At 38.8% G+C, this 22,728-nt stretch overlaps 1 protein-coding gene across 1 annotated transcript; it reads left to right on the top strand.

Annotated features, from left to right (window-relative positions):
* Window positions 1–4,912: 4,912 nt before the first annotated feature.
* Window positions 4,913–6,107, top strand: LOC130590676 (uncharacterized). Its single transcript, XM_057393220.1, has 3 exons — window positions 4,913–5,328; window positions 5,404–5,814; window positions 5,856–6,107. Exons 1-3 carry the CDS (start codon window positions 5,323–5,325, stop codon window positions 6,105–6,107), a joined length of 669 nt encoding a protein of 222 aa, XP_057249203.1. The 5' UTR covers window positions 4,913–5,322.
* Window positions 6,108–22,728: the final 16,621 nt, after the last annotated feature.

Genomic DNA, 22,728 nt, shown 5'->3' with positions numbered 1-22,728 from the left:
ACATTACCCATAAAAATAATATGTATTCTCTCTTCCCTCCACCTAGTGGCGGATGCATGTTGATAGAAATTGGATCATTTGACCTGTTGACCCCACTTGAGTAAAATTATATGAGAAAAAACCTATTTTTTAGTGTGTAAATGTAAATAAAAGTGTTAATCAGTAATAGGAGAGACCCCACTCGATACCGTTTCGGGTACTTATTTCAAATACTTATGATTATTGACGTCGTTGCATATACTTTCTAGATCCGCCACCAATCCCACCCCCACCCCCACTCGATGGATAGCCATGTATTTTTTGTGGTACCAACTGCGCTAAGATGGATTCCTATACAATTATTATGCGTCCTTTCTGTTTTGTTAGCTTTTCACAGGGTCTTTTTCTTGGTGTTGGACCTGCAGTTGGATCTATGTTTATATATCATTGCGATAAATTTTGTTCTCTTGTTGAACTTAAATTAATGATGTTTAAAGGTTATCCGACACTAATAACTACTCCCTCTGTTTTTCTTTATCATTCTCACTTTCCTGTGCGCGTCTTCCAATACACGTTTTAAAACTTAAATATCTTTCATTATATATTAGTAAAAATTATAACGATTGAATATTAATAAAGTACTAATTGAGACGAATCAAACAAGACCCCACATGACTATGTTTTTTCTTATAAATTGAGAACATTTGGGAAGATTCTCTCTATGCATGAATAGTGTCAAGATTCCAAGTGAGAAAGGGGAGTACTAAAATTAATTATCATGAATTCATGATAGTGTCCTATTTGTAGGGCCAGATTTAGTGTTTCTCTTCTTATATAAAAAAAAATGAATACATGATAGTAAATTTTTGGATTTTTCAACATAGTATTCTTAATTGTTGTTGACATCATATAACGTAGACTTTTTTAAATGTTAACATTTATATAAATATATTAAAAGGCGTGTATGATAAAGTATATACGCCACGTGGTACCTCTGTTACCCTATTAGAATTGTTCAATGTATGTGTACATAAGTCATGTCAATTAACAAATATAAAATTAGCTTGCAATAAGATTTGAACATGTGACCTCTTACAATTATATACTTCCTCCTTTTCACAATAAGTGAAATACTTTCCTTATTTGGAATAATCACAATAAGTGAAACCAACTTACAAATGGTAAAAAAGTTCACTCTTATTACAAATATACCACCAAAAAATAAGAGTGAACCACATCTTAAATACCTCTCCACTCTAATTTATTGTTGTCCCAACTTTCTCTCTCTAAATTCTTTGGTAACTCCCTACTTTCTCTATGTTTCACTTATTGTGAAACGGAGGAAGCTAAGTATAACACAATTATCATCTCAGCCAACTTTTAATCATGCTTTAAGTCTTCACATTATTATTTTTGTACCTTTTATATGTTGAGTTTTCCTTAAAATAAAAATGGAAAAAAATACATATCAAATTCGTAAAACAATACCAACTCGTGGTAACGTTCGGACCCAAATCCTAGTTACATATAATAGTACCATGAAGTTACAAAAGTTTACACATTTTACACTTACTTATCAATGACGGTCATTAGAATATTCTTAGGTTCAAAACCAATCTAATACATTTTATTTATCTATCCAACCCAATATTCATTATATCTACAACAATAAGATCAGAACAGGGCCTCAATCTCGAATAATAGTTCGCCGCAAACTATCTTAACATTTGATAATCCTAATCTATTCCTGTTTCTGTCTAGAAATTAAGGGTTCCGATTCCTTTGCTTAGGGAGTACCGGGTCAGATTCGAATGTCCTGAGTTCAAAGTCTGTACGCCGGAATCCTGCAAAAGTAACGGTTAGACTGCCCCGGGGGTGATTCCGGGATCGCCTCTCCGACGCTTAAGTTAGTGATCAAGCTTAGAGAGATAAAGTCTAGAGAGAGATGCTCTGGTCTGTTAGGTAAGAATTCAATACCTTCTCATTGATGAGGGGGTTGAGTATTTATAGTGCTGGGGATATCCCAACTGTAGGCCAGCTGGAAGGCACTGACAGCTGGGAGGCATTGTTACAGGCGGGGCCCACTGGAGGTTTAAGGCTTTATTGGGCTGGATTATCCTTGGTAAGCCTAACCCAGGAAATAAGCCCAAACAATTAGCCCCACGCCAGGAATGGGAAACATCGAGGCCTTGCTGAAGTGTCTCCCGTTCGTGGCGGAATCTAGACAGTTTTGAACCCAGGCTGACCTGATCTTTTTTGGGAGAGAAAAAGGGGCACGCGCCGACCCGGTATCCTCAAGGAGAGGGATGGCTAGTGCCGACCCGGTCTCCCCAAGGAAAGGGGTGGCTAGCGCCGACCCGGTCTTCCCAAGGAGAAGGGTGGCTAGTGCCGACCCGGTCTCCCCAAGGAGAAGGGTGGCTAGTGCCGACCCGGTCTCCCCAAGGAGAAGGGTGCCGACCCGGTCTCATGAAAGAGAGGGGGGCTTGAGTGCCGACCCGGTCTCATGAAAGAGAGGGGAGCTTGAGTGCCGACCCGGTCTCATGAAAGAGAGGGGGAGCTTGAGTGCCGACCCGGTCTCATAATGAAGTGGAGGGATATGGCTCGCCTATGGCTCGGACTAGGGGCCAATGAGCCCCGTGTTTGTCCGAGTCGGTACCTTCATTCGCTAAGTTTATCTGGGACTTCAGGAGACTCACTTAGCCAAGGAGGAGTGCCTCCTAGGGCCGAGCTGGTTGGACGCGGCTCGGATGAGGGGCCAATGAGCCCCATGCTTGTCCGAGCCGGTGCCTGCTCTCGCTAAGTCTATCTGGGACTTAGGAGACTTACTCAACCAAGGAGGAGTGCCTCCAAGGGCCGAGCTGGATGGACGCGGCTCGGATGAGGGGCCAATGAGCCCCATGCTTGTCCGAGCCGGTGCCTGCTCTCGCTAAGTCTATCTGGGACTTAGGAGACTTACTCAACCAAGGAGGAGTGCCTCCAAGGGCCGAGCTGGTTGGACGCGGCTCGGATGAGGGGCCAATGAGCCCTATGCTTGTCCGAGCAGGTGCCTAAGGTTTTGGACCACTGGCTGAGGTGACCGAGTGGGTAACCTTGAGCTGATGAACTCGCAATCTTGAGCTGGTGAACTTAATAACTTCTTGAAACCCAAATGCCACGTGGCAACGGTGGATTATTGGGGTGCTTGAAAACATGGTGGCGATTCAACTTCTGGTCATTTATGACTTTTGTGACGATTGACCTTCCCAGGGGCTGTGCATTTTAAGCAGTTTGGGGCATTTGTGAGGCCCATTAAGGTGCTGAAAACACAAGGTCCGGTCCAAGATGTGACGTGGAGCACGGGGACCGAGGATTTTGCCTATAAGTAGGGAGAGAGGGGAGAGATTTTGTCATTTTTACAATTCTCTCTCTCTCTCTAACTTTGAGTCTTCTGCTCTCTCTCTCTACTTTAGAGCATTTTCTCTCTCTAAGTCCGGGCTCCATCTTCTTCGTCCGACCAGGTACGCCTTTGTTTTGTTTTTTTCGCTAAGTTTTTCTTCTCTTTCTTTTAATAAAATCGGCCGACCCCCTTCTGTTGATAAATAATGGGGAGCTCGTCCGAGTCAGTGACACCCCCTCCCTCACCTCCTTACATTTAGCCGAGGAAGTGAGGGGTATGGGAATGGTATTGGTGTCAACTTTAATAAGTTGCCCGGATCCTCGGCTGTGCCTGAGGCGCTTTCCCTCCCGAGTACTCCTTCGCAAGCCGAGGAGGAGGAGGCCGAGGGTGCCATCCCCCTACCCTGGGAGGTGTCCCTGGCCTATCCCTCTTCGAGGAGTTACTTAGACAAATATTTGTCTGATGGTGTAGTTAGGATAGCTATGCCGGGAGAAGAAGGCGAAGCTTCCACATCGGGTCGGCTCGCGTACCCTGAGATCGACCCCAGAGGCGGTCCGGGAGCAAAATTTCCACTTCCTTCCCTAATAAAGGCCCTGCTGGAGGATGCCCGAGGCCAAGCAGCAAAATTTCAAATAAAGGACCCCTATCTGTTGGTCCGACCCGATGCGAGCCATACCATCTTGTCTCCACCGCCCGGATGCACGGCGTTTTATTACAAGGCAATGGAACTAGGCTTATGATTCCCGCTGACCCAATTTGAGAAAGACATTCTGAACGCCTACAACTTGTGCTTGGGTCAGCTCTCCCCAAATTCTTGGGGCGGCATCTTAGCGGTTCAGGTGATCTGTGACATCATCGGTGTCAAGCCGACCCTGACCCTTTGGCGGCATATGTACAAGTTGTTTGAAATGCCAGTCGGGGATCATGGTCCGGGCTGGTGGTGCTTTCAGGCTCGGCGGGGCTACCGTACAGTCCTTGATCTCCCCACTTCTCAGAAGGGGTTCCGCCGAGGGTTCGCCTTTGTGTACCATGGTGGGGAATGGGGCATCCCCACCGTGCCCCCGTCAGCCGAGCCAAACCACTGTTTGAATTTCAAGGTGCCTGAGCTATCACGAGGAAGCCGTGGCCGCTATTTACTTTCAGTTGGAGGCTAAGATAGTCGATGGTGGCGAGGTGTTTGTAGCGGGGAACTGGCTCCCGAGCTGCAAACTGTTCAAGAACGAGCATTTCTTGGCGGCCTTCGGCTTGAGTCCGGCCTTTCCTAAGGGTAATTCGGCAAGAGGGGTCCGGTTGACTTAGATTTATGCTTGTTTTGACATATTGTTTAACTCTTTTTCCTTTTGCAGAAGCCTCCCTAGCCTTCCTTAAAGAGACCGACCAAGAGATGGCCGAACGACTGACCTCCGCTGCTCTGAAGGCAGCTCGGATTAGGGCCGAGATGAAGGCCAACAAGATTAACAAGCCTTCCAAGCCGAAGGTGAGCACCCTTTTCATCCGACCCGGTTTAGCTTTAGATTTTCTTATTTCTCACCAACTTTTAATGTGTTTTGTAGGATCCTTCCAACCCTAAGCCGAGGAAGCGCAAGGAGCGCACTGAGGAGAGGGTGGAGATGACGGAGAAGGCCTTGGCGAAGGCCCGAGCCGAAACGGAGGCCTCGGCCAAGAAGGCGAGGCAAGAGCCTTCCGTGGAGGTGAACAGCCCTCGCCAGGCTTCTAGGGATGACAATACCCACATCTCCCTTCATCCGGAGGACTTCGAGCCTGTGCGCAGTCCGAGCCATGCACAGGGGACCTCGCATACCGAGCAGACCTTATCCGAGGCGCCGGTCCCCTTTACTCAAATGTCCAAGACGGACAAGAGAGAACGGATTGCCAGTGCCTTGGAGATACTGGTTACCCAAACCGACCGAGATCACATCAACGCGGTAAATGGGAGAAACGAATCGAGCGAACTCTTTCGCTCCTAGATGGACGTAAGTTCTTTGTCCTTACTCCTCTTTTTACCTCCTTATTGCCGCTTTTAACTGGTTCTCGTTCTTGTTTTGCAGTTTTCCATCCGGATGACTAAAGTGGCCGAGGACCGGCTCGCTTTAGTACAAGAAGTCCAGGAGCTGAAGGACGCGGCTCGGTCACATTTTGACGAGCTATACCGAGCCAGAGAGGACAAAAGGCTGGCCGAGCTGCGCAAAGAAGAGGTGGAGGAGAAGATCCGGAAGGGCGAGGAGGCCTGGCAGAAGGAGCAGGAGGAGTGGAAGGAAGAGAGAGCCAACCTCTCCTTGGCTAAGGAGAATGCTGAGTCGGCCAAGGTCACGGCCGAAACTAAGCAGGCTCAGGCCGAGAAGGAGTTGGAGGAAGTCAAGCTCAAGCTCTCTGCGGCCGAGGCCCAATTAAAGGAAGCTCAAGCGGCCGTTCTCGCTCTCAGGAGGAGTGGTTCAAAGCCTGACAGGAGTCGGACGACTGTACCGACTTCTGCGCTGAGGTGGGCCAATCCTCCCATAAGATGGGCGAGGACGAGGCGCTCTCCAAGCTGAGGGAAGCCTTGGCCGACTCCTGCCCCGAGGCTGACTGGAATTCAGTCTGGTCTCGCTATCAAGAGTTGGCTGAGGCCGAAGCAGCCGAGATCAAAGCCAAGATGGCTGAGGAGGTGAGCTCGGATGATGAGTCTGACGATGACGAAGAAGAAGATGCTGCTAGCACCGAGCCACCTCCTACCGAGCAGCCTGCTGCTGAGCAACCTGCTGCTGGTCCTTAGCTGCTTTAGGATTTTGCTTTCTTAGCTTTGGCCTTGTCGGCCTTCTAGCTTTTCTATTTTTTTGCCTCGCTTTAGGTCCTGTATTTTTGTAAACTCTTGGTTGTATTTTTCAACTTTTCATCAATTGGAATACAACTACTATTTTGCAACTTGCCTTGCGTCGTACTTTTTCGTTATTTGCAATATATTACAACATTTAAAAGACAATAAACTGGTTAAGTTTTGCTTGCCCTTTTGATCAAAATAATGAGACTGGCTAAGTCTTTTTATTTCTAGAATGAAATCGACTTGGTACATGGACTGGTTAAGTCCGAGTTACAGTTGGATTTGCTCGCTTAAACCGACCAGGTAGTACTGGCCTTACATCATGCCCCTAGTGCAAGTAACGAAAAAGAAGTTATACATAGAATCTTTTGAGATTGTCTAAGTTCCAAGGTCGAGCCAGGGGGACCCCTTCAGGGGACTCAAGTCGGAATGTCCCTGGCTTGATGACCCCTGTAACTTTGTAAGGGCCGTCCCAATTTGCACCCAACTTTCCTTTGAGATGGGAAAGTCCGGTGGCCTCGACCTTACGAACGACCCAGTCGCCCAGACTGATTGGCCGACCCCTCCCAAGTTATGGTTCTGGGGGCCGACCCCTCAGCAGAACTAGCCATCCGAGCCAGTGCGTCTGCTTGCTGATTTTCCGAGCGAGGAATGTGAGTAATCCGGAATCCGGATAACCTCGCAATGACAGCTCGGGCTTTGGCCAAGTACATCCTCATGTTGTCCTCCTTGGCCTCATAGTCTCCGGAAATCTGACCCACTATGAGTTGTGAGTCGGACTTGGCTATGATTGAGGTTGCCCCAGCTAGGATGCATAGCTGTATTCCGAGGATGAGAGCCTCATACTCGGCTTCATTGTTAGATCCGAGAAATTCGAACTTAACAGCATATTCGATTTTTTCTCCGACCGGGGGTTTGATGACCAATCCGGCTCCACAACCACTCTTTGTGGATGATCCATCAACAAGCAGCTCCCACTCCTCTTGCGAACCGACCGGGGGTCGAGTTGCGCATTCAGTGATGAAGTCAGCAAGTGCTTGGGCCTTGATGGCTCTTTGGGGTTCGAACTCGAGCCCGAAATCTGCTAACTGGTCTGCCCAATCACTCATCCGACTCGAGTGGTTTCTATTCTCAATAAGCTTCCGGAGCGGTTGTCCGGTTAGGACTTTGATGGGGTGTGCTTGGAAATAGGGCTTGAGCTTCCGGCTCCCATCACCAAGGCGAAGACCATTTTCTCAACATCGCTGTACTTCGCTTCGGCCCCCCTATAGGCGTGGCTGATGAAGTATACCGGGTGTTGCTTTCCTTCTCGCTCGGCTATTAGGACGGCGCTAAGAGCGTAGTCCGAGACAGCCAAGTAGATAAACAGGGGTTCCCCCGGCAAGGGGGAGATCAGTTTGGGCAAAGATGCCAAGTGATTCTTGAGGTCAGTGAAGGCTTGCTCGGCTTCGTCATCCCATGCGAACTCTTTTCGCTTCAGGGCCTTGAAGAACAACAAGCTTTTATCGGCCGACCGGGAGAGGAACCGACCGAGTGCCGCTAAGCAGCCGGTTAGGCGCTGTACTTCCCGAACGTTCCGAGGCGATTTCATTTCTAAGACCGCTTTGATTTTGTCCGGGTTGGCCTCTATACCTCTCTCATCTACTAGGAATCCGAGGCACTTTCCCCCTTTAACCCCGAAGACACATTTTTTCGGGTTGAGCATCATCCGGTATTTCCTTAGGGTGCTCAGCGTTTCTCTCAGATCTGCAGGGTGATCCGACTGGGCCTTGCTTTTGACTATCATATCGTCAACGTACACTACAAGAAAAACTGTCATTTACGACCGGATTTCTCGTCGTAAAAGGCCCAATTCTCGTCGTTAAAAGTCTTTTACGACGAGAAACGCGTATGGTCGTCAGTTGTCGTAAAAGGCATCGTCGTAAATAATATTACAACCGGTTTTTGTGGCTCGTCGTAATTGCTCTTTTACGACCAGATTATTTCTCGTCGCAATTGGTATCATCTACGACCAGATTTCTGGTCGTAAATATTGATTTTTTTAAAAAAAATTGATGATTTAGTACGTGATTTCTTGTTGTTTTATTGTGTCAAATATAAGGCAAATCCCTTAAATTCAAACCCAAAATTCACACATAAACCATCAAATATTTGTATGAGACCATATATTAGGCAACTCCTTAATCATTTACTTAGTAAATATACAAAGATCCTTACACAACTTTAACAATTAATAAAAAAATTGAAAAAAAAAATTGATTTTTATTAATAATAGGTAAATAATTACAAACAAAATAATAAATATTTTTATTAATAATATGTAAATAATTATAAAAAAGAATAACATCATCATCATCGTTCATCAGCATCTGCAACACTCATCATCGCTCATCAGCATCTCCATCACTCATCATCATTCATCTTCACCTTCATCATCAGCATCTTCATCGTTCAAACTTCGTCTCCGTCTTCATTATCATCTTTATCTACAAATTAAAATAAAGAAAAATTAGTACCACAAAATCTGAAAAAAAAAATCTGGAAGACAGCAAAATCGATCTCCCAGAAACCACCCATAAATCGACCAACAAATCACCCACAACATCCACCAAAAAAATGACAAAAAAATCACCCACAAATCGACCCAAATCTCCAAAAATCAGCCCACACAATTGACCCCAAAATTGACCCAAAACGGACTCCAAAAAAACGAAAAATCGAACAAATTTGTACCCAAAATGAACGGAAATTCACCCGAATTAGAGCAAATCGAACAAAAATCGCTGCTATTGAAGGAAGAACACCAACATCTTCAAATCTTGAGTTTCAAACCCAAAAATCGAATTTTTTTGGTTTGAAACTTTGAGATTCAACCTGAAAAATTCAAATTGCGACTAAAAACATTGAGATTCAGAACAAGAATTCCAAAAATAAGGGGACCAAATTTCAAATTCAAACCCACAAAATTCCAGAAAAAATAGAAATTTTCGAAGAAAAAATTAAAATTCAAAGAAAAAATCGAATGAAATACGAAAAACAAAGGCATAGAAAATTTGAGGAAAATTTTTGGGTTTGAAGAAATATGCTACGAATAGTGAAGAGGAATGAGAAGAGAGAGAAAGATGATGAACATGAGGGATAAAGTGAAAAAATAGGGAGTGAAGGTGGAGAGAGAAAGATAAGGTAGCTTTTGTTTTGGGCGAAAAAAAAGAAATAGATAGAACAATTGAAGTATAACCCGGGAAAAATCCCGCTTAAGTTTTTCAGCAAATTTTCAAGTTTCTCTGTTTTTACGACGAGATTTCCGTCTCGTCGCAAATAATTTGTTATAATTACGACGACTTAACGAATCTGGTTGTTATTTCTTATCATTTACGACGAGAAATCTGTGTGGTTGTAATTGTTCATTTTTTTGCGACGAGATATTGCCTTTTACGACTAGAATTCTGCCTCGTCGTAGATAATTTATTCTATTTACGACCAGTTAGCAGATCTGGTCGTTATTGCTCATTATTTACGACCAGAAACGCGTGTGGTCGTAATTTTTAGTCGTAAATAAAGCATTTTGTTGTAGTGGTATACCTCAATGTTCCGACCCAATTGGTCGCTGAAGATTTTGTTGACGGTTCGCTGATATGTCGCCCCGGCATTTTTGAGGCCGAACGGCATCATTTTGTAGCAGTAGACACCCTGAGGAGTGATGAATGCTGTATGAACCCTATCCTTCTCGGCCATGGGAATTTGATGATAGCCGGCATTTGCATCCATGAAGCTGAAAGGGCGTGCCCTGCCGTTGAATCGACCAGCCTATCGATCTTTGGCAGAGGGTGGTTGTCTTTTGGCAGGCTTTGCTTAAGTCGGTGAAGTCGACACACATTCGCCATGCCCACTCGGCTTTTTGACCAAGACACGTTGGCCAGCCACTCCGAGTATTGACACTCTTCTATGAAACCCGCTTCGAGCAGCTTCTTGACTTCTGCTGCTGCCGCGGCATTTCTTTCGGGACCTTGGTGCCTGAGCTTCTGCTTGATTGGTCTGAACCCCTCTTTGATGTTAAGCTCATGGCACATGATTTTCGGGTCGAGCCCCGGCATTTCTGTGGCCTCATAGGCGAAGACATCTTGGTACTCCGTGAGCACTTGGATTATATCTTGCCTTGTTTGCGGGTCCATGGCCTTGCCTACCCTGACAGTCCGACCGGGGTCCTGGCCGATCGCGACTTCTTCGTCATCCTCGGCTGGCTGAGGACGCTCGTATTGCTTGGGGTTTCAGTTATGTACACCCCGAGCTCGTTGAGGGCTGACCCTCTTCGTATTTTCTTTTTTTCGAGTCCCTTTGGACGTCGTTGTCCGAGTCCTTTTGGACGTCGGTATTCTTGAGGCTATTCACATAGCACTCTCTTGTGGCCTGTTGGTCGCCTTGAATTTTTCCTACCTTCCCCACAGACGGCGCCAAACTGTTTCTGTCTAGAAATTAAGGGTTCCGATTCCTTTGCTTAGGGAGTACCGGGTCAGATTCGAATGTCCTGAGTTCAAAGTCCGTACGCCGGAATCCTGCAAAAGTAACGGTTAGACTGCCCCGGGGGTGATTCCGGGATCGCCTCTCCGACGCTTAAGTTAGTGATCAAGCTTAGAGAGATAAAGTCTAGAGAGAGATGCTCTGGTCTGTTAGGTAAGAATTCAATACCTTCTCATTGATGAGGGGGTTGAGTATTTATAGTGCTGGGGATATCCCAACTGTAGGCCAGCTGGAAGGCACTGACAGCTGGGAGGCATTGTTACAGGTGGGGCCCACTGGAGGTTTAAGGCTTTATTGGGCTGGATTATCCTTGGTAAGCCTAACCCAGGAAATAAGCCCAAACAATTCCAAAAGGAGAGCCGGACTATAATTGGCGGTGGATAATTCAACAACAACCGTTGAATTTGTTAAAGCTAGATCTAGTCATCAACAGAATGATCTAAGAAAACAACACCCGAAAAAAATGCACTTTGAATCATAATAATAACTAAACTTTAAATACTCCATCTATTCCAATTTAGTTGCTACATTTGCTTTATCACAGTTTACGAGATGCAATTTTAAACACCAATATCTTGAGTTACATATATGAAAAATTATAAAAATTATATATTTGGAAAATACTAATTGAGACGAATCAAACAAGATCCAATATGACTATGTTTTTTCTTATGTATATGGAGTAAAAGATAGTCAAAGTTATGACATAAATAGTGCCTACGGTCAAAATGTAGCAACTAAATCGGGACAGAGGGAGTAATTTACAACCATTTTTCTATCAAATTCATCTTCCTCCTATTTTAATTAGGCTCATTTTTGGAAAATACTTGAGTAACTTTAGGATTGCCAACTCTCTTGACTCTTACGCTGATTCTTCGTTACTTCTTTTTCTCTCTCCTCTTGAAGTCTCACAAATTTCGGAGGCGTGTTAGACGTCTCAAAGGGAGATGTCAAAATGACATCTCACACAAAAAGATAAAAAAATTTGATACCAAAGTTAAATAAAAGTGGCACCAAAATAAAGTCACAATACCAAAATATGAATTCGTTACAAAACTGAAAGTTTGTACCAAAATAGAGTTGGTACTACAGTACTCTATTTCGGTACCACTGCTTTAACTTAGCTTTGGTACCAAAAAAATTTTGTCTTCTTGTGTGAGATGCTATTTTGACATTTTACTATAAGGCGTCAATACTTTCTCCAAATTATTGTAATACAATTATTAGTATTTCCTCTTAAATTTATTTTGTTAATTTAATGTCTTCACTTTTAACAAGTGGGTACTTAAAATTCTTGTATTTGTTGGACAATTTTACTCACCCCGTCTCATATTATAGTGCTTATTATTCTCTCTTTGTATAACTAGAGTTGCTATTTAATAAACGACCATCCAGCTGTCAATGTGTTTATCAAGCTTGGCCATGAGCATATGCATCGTGGGCCTTGACACAGGGCCTCGGGAAATGAGGGGCCTTCAAATTATGTTTATATGTATTAATTGTTGCAGTAAGTATGTGCAAAGTTGTATGTGTTGGAGTGGTTAAGAAATTGGTTTGTATTGTTGGCATCAACTTAAAATCATTATATTATGAATTATAACTTTAATTTATAACAACATATCTACACTAATATATTAAAAGGTGTTCCTAAGCGAGGAACTATGCTACGTGACACTATCTCTTTGTGCGTTTACTTTATGTAAACACACATATAATAAATAAAAAATGGATCTTAAAAAATTTGATTCCATGACCTCAAGCTTATATACTAAAGCCTTAACCACCAAATCAAGTAATATTTGCTGCTATATTCATGAATTAAAAATCTTAATAAATAAAAATTATAATTATCCGAGACATAGGCCAAACTTAAAAACTAATTGTTATTAAATAGTAGTTCATGTTCACCAATTAAGCGATAAGGTCTGATCTAATAGTAATCGTATAAGCTTTTGTAACGATTGGGACAGCCCTGGTGTTTATCACGTGAATGCTCTAGGTGCATTTATTACCTTCCCATTTTAGCCACAACTTGCAAGTTAGAAACAAAGTTTGCTAACTTTTCCTAGTTTGTTGGATCCGATCCTTATGCAGTAGGAGAGCGATCAAGGAAGGAATAGACGGTCCCTGTGAAAAGAAAATGCGAAGTGATGAAATAGAAAGAAAACTTATAATTTTTTTAAAAAAAATTGATAATATTAATAATATTAATCATAATAATAGTAATAATAATAGTAATAGTAACAGTTAATAGCAATAGTAAAAATATATAAAAATAAAATAAATATAAATAATAAATAATAATAATAGTAATAGTAATAATAATAATAATAATAATAATAATAATATCCACAATAATAATCATAATAATGGAAATAAAAATAATAATAAAAATAATAGTAATAATAACTATTATAAATTAATAATAATAATAAGAATAATAATAATAGCAAGTAAAAAACAGACTTTGTTTATGGAAAAAAAAACTTGATGAACCATGTTAACAATAATTTAATTTGTATCGAAAACCATTTGATATCGCCAATTTTTATCTAATATAGTCAGTTTTCGTTCAATATTGTCATTTTTTGTTGGATTCTTTGACCAAACTACCTTTAACTTTCAAATTTTTGCGATAAACTACCTTATAAAAAAATTGTTGTATTAAATTACCTTACTTTACAATTTTGTTGTTGACAGCTATCTTATGCCGGTTTTCGACGTTCTTTTGTTTTTTCAGTTCAAAATTGTGAGAAAAACAAAATTACCCTTGTGGGAATTGAGGAGGGTGATTGTTTTAATTTTAGTTTAAGTAGAAGAGGAATTTAATGGTGAATTGTTGGTACAAAGTGTCACATAGATATGAGAGAGAAAGCGCACCCACACCGGAAAATGGGAAAATTAGGGTGGGGAAATTTTAAAAAAGGGTTTGAAGAGGTCAAGTGATATAACGTGACATTAAAAAACCGGAAAAAAAGTCAACGTCGAAAATCGACATAAGGTAGCTTTCAACAACAAAATGGTAAAAGTAAGGTAGTTTGAGACAATAATTTTTTTATAAGGTAGTTTTTTTGTAAAAACATGAAAAATGAAAGGTAGTTTGAAAGAAAAAATCTTTTTTATTTGATATAATAACTTTTTATGTAGTTAGTTTTTAGGGAAATTCTACATGGTAGCCTCATACTTTAGGTTTTTCTACTTGGTGGCAGCTAAAATTTTTTTTTTACCAAGTGACCTCCTATTTTAACTAATTATACTTAGTGGCCTTAGATAAAACTAACCCATCATTTAAAGTAAATTTACTAACCTACCCCTAGTTAATTACTCTAATTCTAACAATATCAAACAATTCATCACGAGTATAAGCAAATAAAATCAGGCATCAAACGTTCCCCTTTTTGTTTCATCTTCTTCACTTCTAAACTCTTTTCGGTTTAATCAAGGATTCATTTCCCTCCTTCACAATATCATTAAGATCAAGTTTTGTCGTCGGATTATCATCATCAATGATTGATGCAAATAAAATGAGGCATCAGACTCCCCTTTTTGTTTCATCTTCTTCACTTCTAACCAATCCCCCATTATTGATACAACCATGCGATTGTCCTATGAACAAGCAGTAAAACAAAAAAAAAGTACTTTCTTTAGAAACCTAACCAAAATTCTTACAGAATGTCGTTTAAATAAAATTATTAATTGTGATTGAAGATTTATAAGAAATGCAGCATCTTAGAAGAAGTGTTAGATCCATTTTGCTGAGACATAATAGACTGATTTTCTAGCCTCAAAACTATGTAAAAATTTGACAAAATTAAAACAAGAAAAGGCTTGAATTGGGGGTGAATTGAAAGGAATGGGGCTTAGAGATGGAAGTAGTTCAAGACAAAGGATTAGTGGCTCGAAAAACCTCCATTGATGAACCTTCAACAGCGAAGAAAGCTTGAAACTTTTTTATTTAATTTAATTTTATTTTTTTGATTTCATTATAGACTTCATGGGATTATCGAAATGATGCAGGTTCTTTGTTAGAATCTTTGTTCCTCATGTAAGAATTTGGCCACAATAGCATTTGCTAGTTCTATCTTCTTGTTGTCTTCCCTCTTAAAAATAAAACAGTTGATCAGGTAAGGTGGGATTATGAGAGAAGGGGTTTTTTAATTAAAAATTATAATTAAGTAGAGGGGTAAGTTAGTAAATCTATTTTAAATGATGGATTAGTTGCATTTTAAGTGAATTAAGGTCACTAAGTATAATTACCTAAAGTAGGAGGTCACTTGATATAATTTTTTTTTTGACGCGCCACCAAGTAGAATAACACAAAATAGGAGGCCACCATGTAGAATTTCCCTAGTTTTTATTTTGTAAGTTTTTGTATGATAGTCACTTTTTTTCCTAGTTAATTTTCAATGATGAAGTCAATTTTGAACGTACACTATAACCCAATCCCCGAGACGCATTGGAATGACTTGCACATAGCCACACATGTCATTCTCAAAATGAAGAAAAGCCCACGTGTCTTATTAAAATACACACACATCCAAGTAAGTACAACCACATCATTCCGCCAACTATGTTGATGAGAAAATCATTCCATCATGCCAATAAGCAACAAAATAAAAATTAAAAGAAAAACTAGTAATCATCATTTTAGGGAAAAAAAAAATGCTGAAACAATATATTCCCCGTTCTTGTTCGAAACAACTTATCGCGGATTGTAATATGTTTAACATTATTAGTTAATGAATGAATAATTGGTCTTGTTTACCAAAAAAAAAAATATATATTCTCCGTTCCATAAAGTTTTTCATACTAAAGCGGATGTAGTAGTTCAGTGGAGTACCATCACAAATTTCAGCGCATTATTCAGGGTTCGAATCCTAACTATTTAGCCTTAACTTGTACACAACCTCTGAGCTGATGTCTCCTGTAGACTAGTAGCCTAACACGGATTAATTTTCAGACCAATTATCTTTCCTAATATAAAAAAAAAGTTTTTCATACTTTTTGTTTAAAGGTGTTTTATAAAGTTCTTATTTATACTTTATCCCATGTATATTTGATAAGCTATATATATTACAAATTCTTGGATACTGTTAGTCTATTATACTATAATTTATAAACTACTATTTTTTTTAAAAAAAAAGAACTCAAATAAACATGAAATAAATGACACAATAATTAGCATAATATTAATGTCATTATCTCTATGTATATATGACATTTTTGTTGGAGTCTATACAATAATGCATGTTACACGATAAATTGTGATGTAACGTGTTATATCTAAAACATACTCTATAAATAATTCAATGTTCGGTGTATGAGTTATGACCCACAAGTTATATATCCATAATATGACAGTCTCTCTCCAAATTTATAACTTTATACATCCTGTGTTTTTTAATGAACACACGAAGAAAAAGGACAGAACACTTTTTAAATAATTCTAAATTGAAAAAGTTGAGGACCACAATTAAGAGATAAAGACAAGTAAACTTAGAATTTGCTTGGTTGACAAAACAAATCATGAGAATTGCAAATTCTTAGGAAGTAGAAGTATATGAAGTTGCTTGGTTGGCAAAACATGGGAATTTGCACTTTTTAGAAAGTTCTACTTCCTCCAAAATAGAGGAAGTTACTTACCTAGGTCCCCTTAGGTAAGCAGAGGAAGTTACTTTTTTTTTTTGGTAGCAAACGATCAAATATAACATAACAAAATTTCAAGAGTTTACAAAACCTCAGCCATGGTCATCATACACCATGCTAGATCGAATACAGTTTGGAGTTTCTTCTAGTAAAATATCATTACAGACCGGGGGGGGAAAGGAAAATTTTGTAGAGAGTTTGGATTTGCTGCCCTCCCTTTATTATCTTTAGTATAATTCAATTTTAGCCAAGTACCGCCACCTCAACCCAACCATTTTTGTTCAGCATTTTCGAGATCCAAGCTACGAAAAGTGGTGGATCGGAGAAAGAGAGAAGGAAAAGAAGGTTGAGGGATGTGGTGCGACCGTAGTAGTGAAGAAAGAGAAGGAAATTATTATGAGGTGATAATGGTGGAGGAAGGAAGAGAAGGAGGTGCCGGCATGGTGGTGCAAGCGTTGATGGTGCGCGTAGGTGGTGCAGTATGTATGACAGTCGGCGGTAGTATGGGTGTAGTGTTGCAGGCACTGTGGTTATTAGAGGTGATCATTTGCGAGGTTGGGCGTGAGTTGCGGTTCGGGTCTAACATGCCTAGTCCAAACCCGTTTATGCGGATTAACTACTTGTCCATGACCGCCCTAATAAACAAACATGTTTACTCGCGGGACTATTAATACTTTTATTTTTACAAATAACTCTAGTTGTTTTCCTTTAATATTTATAGATTAGAACATTATTTTAGTTGTAGAATACAGTTGATAATCACAATGTAAGATAAAGAGAAGTAAAAAAAAATCGAAACAAAAATGTTATAGGATGAAAAATTACTAAAAAATTAAATTGTAAAGGTAAGAACAAAGATAATTATATGTATAAAGCTATATTAGTGCAAATAATTCCAAAAGATAAATCAACAATAATGAATAAGATTAACTTAAATTTCATAGAATATATAGATACTGTGATAAATGGGCAGGGCAGGCTTGCCCGTGGTATATTGATCTGAGGTTGTCCATATCCGCCCATTAATATTAGTGGTTTGGGCTTGGGTTGTCCATTTAGATTATTTTTTTTCAAAATTTGTTGTCCAAATCCACAATTTTGGCGGCCCGGGTTGGGAGGGCTTAGCGGACCGTCCCGTTCATGAACAAGTCTAGTGGTTATGGGGGGTAAGGAGGAGAAAGAAGGGGGTTGAGTTGGCTGGATAGGTGGTTGTTAAGTGTTGTGGGGGCTTGATTAAATTAACCTGGGAGGAAATTAGAATAATTAAGATAGGTTATGGGGGTAAGGAGGAGAACAAAGTATATCAATACATATTATATGATCGAAATTTATATACTTCTTCCGTTTCAATTTAGATGTTACACTTTTAAAATCACGGATTCCTAGACAATTTTTGGAGAGGAAAGAGATAGAGAAAGAAAACAAAAGGGTCACATGTGATAGGAGAGAGATAGAGAGAAATTATTAACCAAAATGAAAGTGTAACATCTAATTTGAAACTTCTTAAAATAGAAAGTGTAACATCTAATTTGGACTAGGGGAAGTACAAAAATGATCAATTACAACAAGATAAAAGGATATTAGTAATATTAAGGGCATGTTCGGCAATTTGAGATAGTTTTAGCGTTTGAATTAGCAGCTAATTCTACTAAATATTAATTATCATAAAAACTATTTTCACAAACACTAGCAGTTAATATCTGACAGCTAGTATAACAGCTAATAACTATTTCTATCATTAAACACTATTACAAATACTTTTATCGAACACATCCTAAATCGTCAATCAATTCTTAATGTTAATGCCAAACCATTTCCCCTATATAGTAAGAGGGTCTAATAAAGATAAATAAGGTCAAATAAGTTTAAATAAGTTTATATTAGTTCACTTCTGTAAAAATAAAGTTTGAACTCTCACAATATAAGATTAGAGAAATACTAACAAGGTTCTAATAAATTCAAATAAGTTCAATTTTTTTATTAAATTCAAATAAATAGAATAAGTTGAACAAAATATTCCCAAAATAATATTAGTTGACAAGCAACTAGACCAATTGGTGTAACTAAGTTAATCAATCTCCTAAAAGAATACACGCTGCCATCCATCTCCCAAAAGAACACACGCACATTGCCACTACAAACAAGTTTAAAACATACCACCAAGAGTCAAGACCCAACAAACTTTTGAAAGAGAAAGTGAGAGAAAGGTAGACTTTCTTTGAAAATAATTAGATGATAAATTTTGTGACATATACATACTAAAGAAGAAAGTTTAATGTTGTAGTTTAGAGAAGTTCACGGGCGAGAGGTCCGTTAAGCTTGTCTAGTCTGCCCCATTAGATAAACGAGCTTGGACTTTAAATTTTTTAAAAAATATTGAAATTTGGACGGCGCTAAGTCCGACCCGTTAATTTTAATGGACGGTTATGGATAAAGGAAATTTTAAGACACCTCATCTAGCCTATTTGTGATTTTTACATAGATAATTATTTTCGATTTTTCAACATATATCTCGGCAATTTTTTTTGCACCAAATATCCATGCAAGTTTCAGAATTTACAAAGCACCACCCGTCCACCCCCTCCACCTACACCATTTAAAACAGAAATTTTTAAAACAATAAAAAGTCGATACCTATTCCGCATACCGCCAAATATCGAATACCGGACACCAACACCCAACACACCATCCCCTCCACCTACACCTCCCAGAGCCAAATCATAGTGAACTGATCCCCTAGAGCCACAATCTAAAATTGGAGTACAATTATTCTAAACTTATTCCAAAAATTCTACAATTATTCTAAACTTATTCCAGAAATTCTACTATTATAAAAAAATGAAATTGGGAGTGTTCATTAATGGAACATAAAAGATTTCAAAAAGGTTCAATCTAATATCCCAGGAGCGTATTAGTAGATATTTTTCTCTATGGACTCCGCAAGGTTTTGTTTTGGTGTAGAAACGAAATTCTACCCAAAAAGATATTTATTAGGTTAAGGTGTCGTCCAACTCTATATAAAAAAAAGGTTTCGTTCTCCTAAAAACTTACGATCTTAGGCCAATAAATTAAAACCTAGGTGTAATCCATGGCAGGAGGTACTCTCGATTGAAGAACGAGCAACTTAGCTATGCTCACGTGGACATTCACGAGGAACCTGATGAAATGCATCAAGGTACTCTTGTTTTACACACCATATGATATGGCTATGGCCTATGGGTGGTCTCTCATATGTGTGGACAATGTCTACAGGAGTGAATGTATCTGATTTAAAGATATTTAATAGCACAACACAACTTGGCCCCTGCAGCTTGTCCATGGAATTGCAAATGTTGCATGACGCGATATCGACCTAAACTCAATAACTCATTTGCTATCAAGTAAGTGTTGTCCCAGTGGTGATGGGACTGGCTTTGGTAGGACGGACTCGTGTTCGAATCCTCGCAACACCTTTGGAAGAAGAATGAAACCTAATCACCTCGAACTTGGCCTCGATCCGGATGTAGCATGAAGGGTGAACCGGATGCAAACATAAAAAAAAAAAAACTCATTTCCTTCGCGACGTAAAAATATTTTTTAAGTCCAACTACAATTATAAAGAGGCTAATTAATTCAGTTAAAAAGAATAGCCCGCCTCCCCTTTATCTCTCTCTCTTTTTTCCTCTCTTCTCTCTCCTCTCTTACAAAACCCTAAATTTCAACTTAGGGGATACCACCATCCTTTTAGGCGACAATAAATCCCTTTTTTCTCTTTTTGTTACTAGTTTTTTATGTTAATGTTTCTAATAAATTTCAGTCTCTCTCTAATGGAGAGTTTTTCTACCCGTATATTGGGTTATATCTACCCATATATTAGGTTTTATCTCTCCTCATATGAGAGTTTGGAGACTTTGTTTTTGGGTTTTTGTGTAATTCAAGATGTTGATTTATTGATTGAAATTTGTGCGGAGTTACAACAGATGTCAAGGCTTCATCTACAATCACTTGAATTAAATCCAGTTCTACTTCAAAATTACAAAAGATCGACAGACCCCCTTGCAGAAAGCTACATCAGACAACAATGTAAAAGACGAGGGTTTTCAGAAGTGTTATCTACTCAACGATCGTGGTTTTATCATTTAGAATTGTATTTATTTCATTTTGATATGTATTTGTTTAGTTTCTACTTCTATTATAGATGTCGTATGACTTTGAATCAATGAATTAATGTTAATTTCAAAAAAAATATAGAGGCTAATTTAGTTGTTGACTATTTAATGTAAGTCGTACACTACATTGATACTAATTATATAGACCGTAATTACTATCGTAATTTATTTAATTTTTGTATTTTAAATCAATTAGCGTTTAAACTTTTCTAATTATGTCTTTTATTAATTCACACCATTGTTTTTTTACTGACTCCAATACGTACTTTTGACCATTAATGTAAATATAAAGATATCTTAAATCTATTATGTCCTTTTTTATTAAGAAAAGTTTGAATCACCCTTTCTAATAAATTTTTTAATAAAATTGAATTGATGGTACACGGAAAAATTATTACCATTTCTTATTATAAATTACTCTCTCGGTAACTTTTTATTTTTATTTTTAAAAGTAGTCAAAGTTTATTGATTTTGACGATATTTTGAAACTAACTAATGTTTGGGCCCCAATGATGTTTGGGCCCTGATGATGTCATCGTTTTTTTACTTGTGCTAATTAACAAAAGAGAAAGAAGTTACTTAGTAGTTGAATTTTGAATAATGTTGTAAGTCTCTTGGATATTTCAAGGGGAATATCATGTCAATAAAAAGAATAAAAATAATTTATTTAATTCAAAATATGCATTCAAAATATGAAAATTAACACTTGGTTTCAATCATAAATTAATAATATGATCATTAATTTGGATAAAATTAAAGACACTATAAGAGGGCGATTTTCTTCCATATTTGTGGTTGTATGTTTAAATTTAACATTGACAATGTTCCAAGTAAATGCCAAGTCACAAATGACATGACACAATGTCAGTCGTTGATGGGAAAGGGGGGGAGTCTCCCCCTAGTTACTTACATGCTTTTAATATTTACGTATTCAATAAGACATAAGGATTTAATAAGTTGAAATTAGAACTTGGTTAGATATAAGATATTGTTTAGTGGTAAGATCATGACATTATGAAAGTGAAAGATCATGGTATCAAGACATCTTACATGAATATTTTAATCATTTATAGGAGAATGCCATCTCATCAATGAAGTGACGCCACATCAGCGTAAGAGATGGGGTGACATGTGCCCACAAATTGAATAATGTATATAGATATAGTTATAAAACACGAAAAATTATTATGTGGGATCTTATTAGATTGTGAAAAAATCATTCAATGATATAAAGTCATACGACCGCTATAATAAAAGTCAGATACTAACAAATATTTATCAAATAAAAAGATAAAAGGCTATATGAATATGAAATTAAAACACTAGAATTAAGTATCATTGCTAATATGAATTGATCAAAATAATACTCACATCCCAGTTATTCAAGTAAAGCATAGGCGATATTAACATTCCCTTATGACTCAGTAATAACGCATAGTTGCGAACCGAAACTAAATACTTGGTCATTCCTCAATACCTAGAACTTACTTTCGTGATAGCAAAAGGTCTAACTAACATTAAACTAGGGCTAAATCAAGCTGCATAATTGACAATAACAACAATCTTGTCGAACCATACACATATAATTCAATAACATGAGAATCAGAGTAATATTTACATGATCAATCCATACTAGGGCTCAACTTAATCCTAGATAAAAAGACTACTCACCAATCATGGCAATAAAAGGAATAAATATAATGGAAAACATAATTAAAATAACGTAATTAAAATAATAATAAAGAGAAGATGAGAGAATAAAACTTGATTGAATTGAAGGTGAATAAGAAAGCTTGAATCTTGAATCTCCAAAGTCGCAATAAAATAAACCCTTTCGCTATTTACCGTCCGTATTTACTTAAAATCGCCCGCATTTTTTTCAAATTTTTCCAAAACTACCCCCTATTTATACTCACACTCTCTATCTCTCCTCCTCTCACTCTAACCTCACTTCAACCACCACACCGAAACCACCACCACCGGAACCACCACCATCGAAATCACCACGACACTGGAACCACCACCACCGAAACCACCGCCACAGAGACGACCACCACCGACACTAGAACAACCACCGGAACCATCATCAAAATTCATTTCGTTTCCTCGGTGTAGGAAACAAAAAAAAATGGTGGTGGTGTTTTCGGTGGTGGTGGTTCCGGTGTGGTGGTGGTTTAGATGGTGGTGGTTCCAGTGTGGTGGTTTCGATGGTGGTGGTTTCTGTGGTGGTGGTTCTGTTGTGGTGGTGGTTTCGATGGTGGTGG

The sequence above is a fragment of the Beta vulgaris genome, chromosome 3, assembly GCF_026745355.1.
Source record: "Beta vulgaris subsp. vulgaris cultivar EL10 chromosome 3, EL10.2, whole genome shotgun sequence".
Lineage (NCBI taxonomy): Eukaryota > Viridiplantae > Streptophyta > Magnoliopsida > Caryophyllales > Amaranthaceae > Beta > Beta vulgaris.
This window is presented reverse-complemented; position numbering and strand designations above follow the sequence as displayed.